Source organism: Sinocyclocheilus grahami, unplaced genomic scaffold, assembly GCF_001515645.1.
Source record: "Sinocyclocheilus grahami isolate Dianchi unplaced genomic scaffold, SAMN03320097.WGS_v1.1 scaffold36.1, whole genome shotgun sequence".
NCBI lineage: Eukaryota > Metazoa > Chordata > Actinopteri > Cypriniformes > Cyprinidae > Sinocyclocheilus > Sinocyclocheilus grahami.
In genome coordinates this window covers 4,057,582-4,066,031 of record NW_015505215.1, presented here as the reverse complement: position 1 = coordinate 4,066,031, position 8,450 = coordinate 4,057,582, and the positions used below count along the sequence as shown (strand labels likewise).

At 37.2% G+C, this 8,450-nt stretch overlaps 1 protein-coding gene across 1 annotated transcript in view; it reads right to left on the bottom strand.

Annotated features, from left to right (window-relative positions):
- LOC107581598 (cytohesin-1-like) overlaps positions 1–8,088 on the bottom strand; it is a 58,851-nt gene extending 50,763 nt beyond the window's left edge. The window contains exon 1 of the mRNA XM_016267225.1: positions 7,937–8,088. Within this exon, the coding sequence (XP_016122711.1) occupies positions 7,937–8,015 (79 nt within the window). The 5' untranslated portion in view covers positions 8,016–8,088. The remainder of the gene's footprint in view (positions 1–7,936) is intronic.
- Between the last annotated feature and the right edge of the window lie 362 nt (positions 8,089–8,450).

The window sequence follows — 8,450 nt, the reverse complement described above, 5'->3', positions numbered from 1 at the left end:
AAAGAAAACAATACTTTGAAATAGAAATCTTTTGATTGAAATGTCTTTAAGGTCTTATAAATGTCTTTTGATCAAATTGACATTCTCTTCTAATGTTCCTATTGTGAGCCATTACAGTTTGTGTGATGACATTTAATAAAAACGAAAGAAGAAAAAAACACTACCTTGGGTTTTTAAACAAGAGTACACCAGAGTAAAATCAAGAGTAAAGCCACAAAAGTCATTCAACATTCTATAATGACAGCGACACACCAGATCCACGCACAGGGACCAACAGAAGCAGGCAGGTTAAGTGAACATTAACCTGCTATGCCCATCTGTAAAGAACTGAATTTTGATTTAAGAAGTTACAGCACTTGTGATACCATATCAATAAATCCACCTGATCTTCCCTGGGAGTCTGATGTGACAGCACTGCTGTTAGGAGCAATATATCTGTGACAGGGTGATGCTTAAAACATCTCCCACATCTAATAAAGCAGTTTTTCCTGAATTGTTTTTTGGTAAAGTTTAGCTACATTTATGTATCTACACATATGAAAGAAGGTATTTTTCCTCATTTCAAACATACTGTAGTGCTAGTCATGGCAGTGCTTGAGATGCTGATGGCCTGTTCCAATAAAGTCCATGTCTGGAAGAGAGCAGAGCAAAGCGTCAGACAGTAGCAGAAAGCCCAGAGGCTGCTTCTGTGTTTATGATGTCATTGCTCACTGCTTTGGCAACTGCAGCTCCAAAACCCAACTAGTTCACATATTAAAATGCACCATGATCCTATGGATTAGCCAGGGTGGAAAATGCTGGTCCATGTGGTGAAAGAGAGACCTGGCTTAAATGAATAATTCATCCAAAAATGAATATTATGTCATTATTTACTCACCCATATGAGTTTCTTTATTCTGTGGAACGGAACACAGCAGGTGAAGTTCTGAATAATATCCTGGCCTCTCTTTTGAAGTCTTTTCAATAGTGAAAGTGCAGGATTGGAAGTGTCAACTCCAAAAAAGTACCATAAAATGATCATACATGTGGTCCATATGAACTGTGCACTTTATTCAAAGTTTTCTGAAGCCATTAGATACAGTAGGTTTGTATTTAAAACCAAAACAGAAGCGGAAGTTTGATTTATTTTAATGAAATATTCTTGGAGTCAAAACTTTTCAACTTTTCGGTCCGTACCTCACAGAAAGCTATAATGTATAGCTTACTGAAAGTCATAAGGGTTTGAAATGACATGATGGTGAGTGAATAATTACACAATTCTTATTTTTAGCTGACATACTCCTTTAAGACTCTGAGAGAGGAGGAAATTTGTATTAGATGAAATTGCCGTGTGTAGGTTTATACTCTCTACTGCTCATCGCGGGTGGAGATCAGAGATGATAAGGTTTGAGAATGAGAGACAGATTTTAGGGACAGGAGTTAAATAGATTTTGTGGCTGGTCATTCTCTTTGGAAAGGCAGAGTTCAATAAGAGGCTCTGGAGGACTAAGAAAATGAAATGTAAGGATTTATAGATAGAAGCTCTGTTCCAAAACCTCTAAATATTTTCATCTCAACACAAAATCTGTTCAAGAAAGTAGGTAACTTAAAGGGATAGTTCACCCAAAAATGAAAATTACCCCATAATTTACTCACCCTCAAGTCATCTTAGCTGTACATGATTTTCTACTTTTAGATGAATACAATCAGAGTTATATTTAAAAATGTCCTGGCTCTTCCCACATCTAACCCTAACACTAAACCTAACCCTATAGCCACATAATAACCTTTATGATCTTACAGTTAGCGGAAGCTAGAGATTACGATTTATAAAGTTTTAAATATGGATATTTTTCTTACAAAAATGCATCGATTTACTTCAGTGCCATTATAAAGCTTGGAAGAGCCAGGACATTTTTAAATATATCAGAAAGCAGCTGCTTGTGTAGGCAGTAGGCAGCGAGGCAGCTCATTAGGTTTTGGAAAAGAGCTAGAAAGAGAGATGTAAATAAGATTTGTTTTGTCCTTCACTGTTTATCATCACAGACGGTGACTCCCTCAGAAGAACTGGTGGACCACCACGCTGGCATCATGGGAGATCCATGAGTGGGCAGCACTGACTTGCTTCCAGCATGATAATATGGGCTCACAGTGCAAAAATGAGTCACTTCACTCATATCACACCTCTTTCCGCTCACACACTCATTCTCCTCTTCATAACCCCTTTACGCTATAGTCACTTTCACTCTTCTTTCCATTGTTCTCAAGCATACATATTCTCATTCCAACTTTCTAGGACTCTCTAACAGATATGTGCCTCGTAGGTTACTTCAAGGGGTCATTTCATACTTTTTTTGTGTGTGTTAGTCACACAATTTTAGACACATAATGAAAAAGTTTTTCCATGAACATTCTTCATGACAAGAGGTGTTTTTATCCTGTTGCTGATTATCAGTGGCAGCTATAATAAGCTCAATTCTTCTTCTTCTTCAAAAAAGAATAAAATAAAAAAACTTAAGCTCAAATAATAATTAAACCAACTGTTTGCTGTGTGTGTGTCTGAAAAAAATAGTTTTTACAAACGTGCATTAATAGGATGCAATAGGCAAAACTAGCAGGTCAAGTTTGGTTCAAGTGTAGTGGCTTGTTGTGAGGCTCATTCTGAGAGCAGCTGCTCTGTGTGTATGTATTTAAGCTAAAGGTGAAGTGTTTCATTTTTGTGATGTTAAAATACTTTCTACTATCTCAGCTTAATATGCAGTGATAACTATAAGTAAGCTATGTTTAGGATTATTCACCCAAGTGTAAATATTGATTCAATATTGACACGGCAATATAGGATCGATTTTACACAAGCTTGATGTCACACATTGTTGTACAGCACAAACATACAGACATTAAATCTCTAAACCTCTTTAAAAGTTCTTCATTATAGCCACACATAAATTTGTGGTGATAATAAAACACTACTCATCCAGAGAAAGGGTGATTGACTTACTGACTCATCATGATTAGAATTTGAAATGTGAGCTGCCCGTGACGTGTGAATCACAATGTGTGTGTGTGTGTGTGAGAAAGTATATGACAGATGAAACTCTCATTACACTCTTGTACACAATCTATTTCCTCTTCACTGAACAGTAGTTCACAATATCCATCTCCATTTTCACATTCCCACGTTCACAGTTCCTGACCTATTTCTTCTGATTATGCCTTCTTACCATCCTTCTTTCTGACTTGGAGTGACCTTTAAGTGAAGTTACACTCACTTAAGGCGTTTAATACACACAGATAGATTCTCACACCAGCACTTAAACGCTTTGGGTACATAATAATAGGCCTCTCCTCTTTGCAGCTTCTTATATATATATATATATATACATTTTTTTAATTAATGATAAAGCACAATAGTCTTAATATGTGAAGCTATTTATTAAGATAATGATCAGCCAAGAGTGAAATGTCTATGAAATCCGATTATTCTATTGTAATTATTATAATCACAAGCTGTAGTCATCTACAGTAACTTATTTATTATGTCTACTTCACTGAATACATGACACTAACTAGCCACATAATAACGTTTATGATCTTATAGCTGTATACTAATGTCGTATGGATATTACTCTGACACTCACCCTTGACCAATAAACAGATTGTATCATTGAAAACATATACTTTTTGTGAAGCTGCTTTGAAACAATATGTATTATGAATTCTAAAAGCATTATACAAATAACATCGAACTGAACTGAATATGACAGAATCAGTGCTGAACAGGAGAGCAGCTTGACACACATATTTGTCTTTTTGATTCTCAAGAGTCATTATGGGAACTGCTCTTAATATACAAAAAGTAAATGACTTCCCTTTTCACTTAATTGAAAAACGCTGTAGTTTGCCAAACTCTGGAGAAATGAAAGACCATACAAAAGGATGCATTGAATTTCCCGTCCATTTTTTTTTTAAAGGAGTCATATGATGCAATTTAAATTTTTCCTTTCTCTTTGAAGTGTTACAAGCTCTTGGTGCATAAAGAAGATCTGTAAAGTTGCAAAGACTAAAGTCTCAAATCCAAAGAGTTATTCTTTATAAAAGTTAAGAGTCAGCCACGCCTACCTAAAACGGCTCGTTCCAACACGCCCCCACATGTCTACATCACAATGTGGGAAGATTTGCATAACGCCGCCCAAATGTTCACGCAAAGAAAGAAGGCGTAACTTTTATTCTCGCTGTAGTATTGCTGTTTCCGCCGCCATGTCGTGAAGGCGCTGTGTGTTTCGTTGTGAAAGTGAAACTACTTTGTTTGGCCTTCCAAAAGAGGACGATATCTGCTTCCTCATGCCTGGAGCTGATCCGTGCTGGTCGCTGAGGAAATACATCAACTTCGCGCCGTGGATCACCAGATCGCTTTCACCGTGGATGAAGTGGAGTGCAGCCCGGGGTCGTCACATGTGGTTGCCGCAAGCCCTCCAGACGCTCCTTCGTTGAATCCGCCGGCTACGCCATTCTCAAGCCCGCCGCCTCTGCTCACTCTAGCCCTCCGGCCGTTCCTCACTCTAGGCCGCCGCCGCTCACTCTAGGCCACCATGTGTGATGCTGTGTTTCGTTGTGAAAGCGAAACTACTTTGTTTGGCCTTCCAAAAATGGACGAATTGGTAATGATTCATGACAAAAGATTTGCTAAAATTTAATAACATCAGGAATATATTTTACAAAGAAAAAGAAGACACGGTTTCTGTATGAAAGCCTCTCACTGTAACTCTTGCACCTTCCCCAAAAGAATCAAATACGTTCTTTCAAATGTATAACAAAGAAACAAGGACATAGCTTCAGTGATTTTTTAAAAACAGCTTAAAGTGCCATATATAAGTTATGTAAGTTATAAGTTAGCATTGAGTAATTTACATTTTAGGCGTAATATTGTCATGCACAATATTGATAATATTGCTCTACCAAGCAAAAACAGCTTGGTAGAGCAAAAAACAACCAATGTATCTGAATAACACAGAGTAACAATATTTTGTTCCTGAATGAATAAGTGTTTTTGAATGATTTGGTTGAGTGAATGATTCATTGGCTCACTCAAAGACAATTGCTGCCACTAAGTTGCATAAGTATTTAACCTTCAGAAAGAGTCACTGAAAATTCCAAACCATTAATGCACAGATTGACAGTCTGTCTGGATCACACAAACACAGACAAGTGGAGTGATACAAATCAGTTGTATCTTGCAGTTAAATTACAGTTTTAGCATTGAAGACTTTGAAACTAAACACCTTACCAGTGATGATCTGCTGATATTATTCTGATGAACGTGAAATAAAACCAAGAGAAGTGTCTTTGTAGTGTCCAAAATGTGCTATGTTGTGTGTATGTGTCTGTTTATGGGTGGAGGGAATGGGTTGGGTACTAACATGATCCAGACAGTGTGATGTAAACTTCCCCGGGGATGAAGAATGACCAGGTCAAATAGTGCACAAGTTAAGAAAATATTACTCAAACAGAGAACAGAAATCTATTATATGTCAATACATCTATAATTATAGCTAATGTATTATTCATTCACTACATCATTACTATCATTACATTGATATTGACACAGTGATATTGATGGGCAAGGCCCAATTTACATTACTGAATATGTAAATACAAAAAATACTTCATAAGTTCTAGAACTGCAGTCTTTTGTTTGTATTTTAATTTTTGGGGCTTTAACTCTACAGGACAATGAAGAGACATTTAGTATGCCCAACTCAAACCTGCAACCCACAACAGTTCTTGAGTGTCACCAGTACATTTATAACCCACTGTGCCATGCCTCTGGCAATAGGAAAAAAATCACAACATATTTTTTACATATTTTAGTTGTTTCTCCTAGACTGCACTGAAATTAATTGGAGAGCAAATTGAGATTTTTGCTAAAGTGTCCTGCTTCTCATATTTTTTTCCAAACATTCTCACACTTCCTTAAGAGTTTCAACAAAGATCTGAACAATTTCTCAATCTAAACAAGGATGTGAGAATTTTCAATATGAACATTTCTCAGAATTTTCCAAATGGCTCAAAAAGTCCAAACAATCTGTGCTATACTATACCTAGAATTTATTTTACCACTATATATTACTAAGGACCGCTCATATAAGTGATAACTATAAATATAAATATAATTCTGTGAGAAAAGTGCTGTGAAGTCACACCACAACTAACCATATTGCCACCGAGGAATGATATTGTTGGAATCACTTTAAGAAAAATGTTTTTCCAGCTAATGTATGATAAAAACATTGAGCCAAACAGAATCCACCTGATTTTAAAGAGCACAAGCATTTAAAGCGGCAGACAACATTTGACAGATGGTATTAAGAAAACTGAGAAAATACATCCAACATAAAAGCCACAGATCTAAACCCTTCACTGATTTCTTCTTCTTATGACGTCAAAAACAAAATCAACCCAGAATAGGATCTTCATCAGTCCCACTACTTCATCTGTCTCTCTCAGAGTTTCTCCTCTTCATTCCCACCTGTCTCAGCAGCTCCAACACTTAATTCACACAAATTGCACTGATGAGAAACAAACACGCATAAACCCGCAGAGAATGGTAAAACAAACAAATAAACAGCCGCATGCAGGACTAAGTACATAAAGAAGAGTGCAGGCGCAGTCCAGTGAAACCTGATCATATTACTATAGATATACAATATACTGTATATAACGAAGACATGACTGAAGGTCACTTAGCAACATGTGGACGTTTCAAGTCTCACGATCATCATATGGTGACACTATTATTAGTGTTGCAACAGTGATTATATCAAAAACACTCTTTCTAACAGCCCAGCAACTTTCCATCAACAAAACAAATGATTTGTCTCACATTGCATGCCCATAACGGCAGCTCCGTTTCTCATCCAACACTTCCATGATCCAGGGACACTGTTTATCACCACAGCAACAACACTAGATTGATATAACATGCAGCTGCACATGATTTTTCTCAGATCTCAAATGGTTCCAGCATTATGGGTGCATCACTTAAGGGGTCATGAAATGGAAATCAAAATGTCCTTGGTATTTACACAAAACATACTGCATGTTTCATACCTCAAAGCCCAGTTTAAAATATTAATTTTTATGATTTGAAATCGCCCCATTCATGACGATTTTCCTCTACACACACTTTAACATGCATATGTACTGTAAATCAATGAGGTGTGCTCTTAACAATGTCTGTCGTTCAATCACAAGAGTGTGACACTGCTGTGAGGGAATATCAAGAAAGACCGCCAGGAGTTGTTCTGTCCTTGGATGTAGACAAACTGCACCTCTAAAAACGGCATGCTCATCCAAAATATCAAATTATTGGAAATACATGGCTGAAGTTTATTTTGCAATGTTTTCTTAATTTTGCTCAAAGTGTTGCTTGTTTTATTAAATATCTTGCTTTGAAATCTATGGCAGTGCCAAGTTTGTCCTTGGAGGCAATGCCAGAAAGAAAATTTTTTAATAATCGTTAATTGTGTTTGTAATAAACATCAGGTCAGCATATACTGCTATTAAGAGACCAAGTATATACATTTATGTTTTAATGAGTTGAATGCTCATATTCTCATGTGGAGGAGACACCCCTCAAAACAACTTTTTGGTGAAAAACACTTTATAAGCTAACCTCCAGAATCATAATATAAAGATCTGAACATGTATTTCATGACTCCTTTAAACAGTTTGAACAATTCCCGATTTTACAGTAAAAATGACTTTGTGAAGTTGGAGTACCTTTTACAAGTAAATACTATTTCAATCAATACTTCACAATTTCACATTTCATTCAATGTGTTACTTGCTGTGAAATTGACTAGAAATTAAAATGAAATTTCTGAATGAAAAGGAAATCCTCCACCATGTTTTTCACTGTGGATGTAATCCCCAAGCACACGCACATAATGACACCCACCTGCTGGAGGAGCCGGACAAACTGTGGGACACAAGAACGCCTGGAAGCTTGACGCACAGAGTTCGCTCACCGTCCCCATAGCTCAACAGTCTCCGTTTCACTTTGAATATGAAAGTGCAATTGTGAGAAGTCCCTGTGAGCGACGAGAAAGAAAACACAAGCTACTTCCCCTTTTGTCTGAAAGCAGAACTTGTTGAAATGTTGATACTTATGTACCGCTTGTCTTTATCATCAGTTTTGCTGTCCGACAGATTCCAAAGCAAAGACCTCTGATGGCAGCGCAGATCCACAACGCTGCTCTGCGCCCCAGTGTTCGCTGGTCTCGCAATCTCACTCACTGACTTCTCTCCTTGTATTGTCTCTCCTCCTCCTCTCTCTCTCTTGGTACTCACCGCCACTTTACCATCCAGGGCTTTCTGTGTCAATGACACTGATTTCTATTGGAAAGTCTTTGTTGTGGTGCTGAAATAGCTTTGGTAGAGAATGATTTACACAGACATAAGCACAAGCTCAT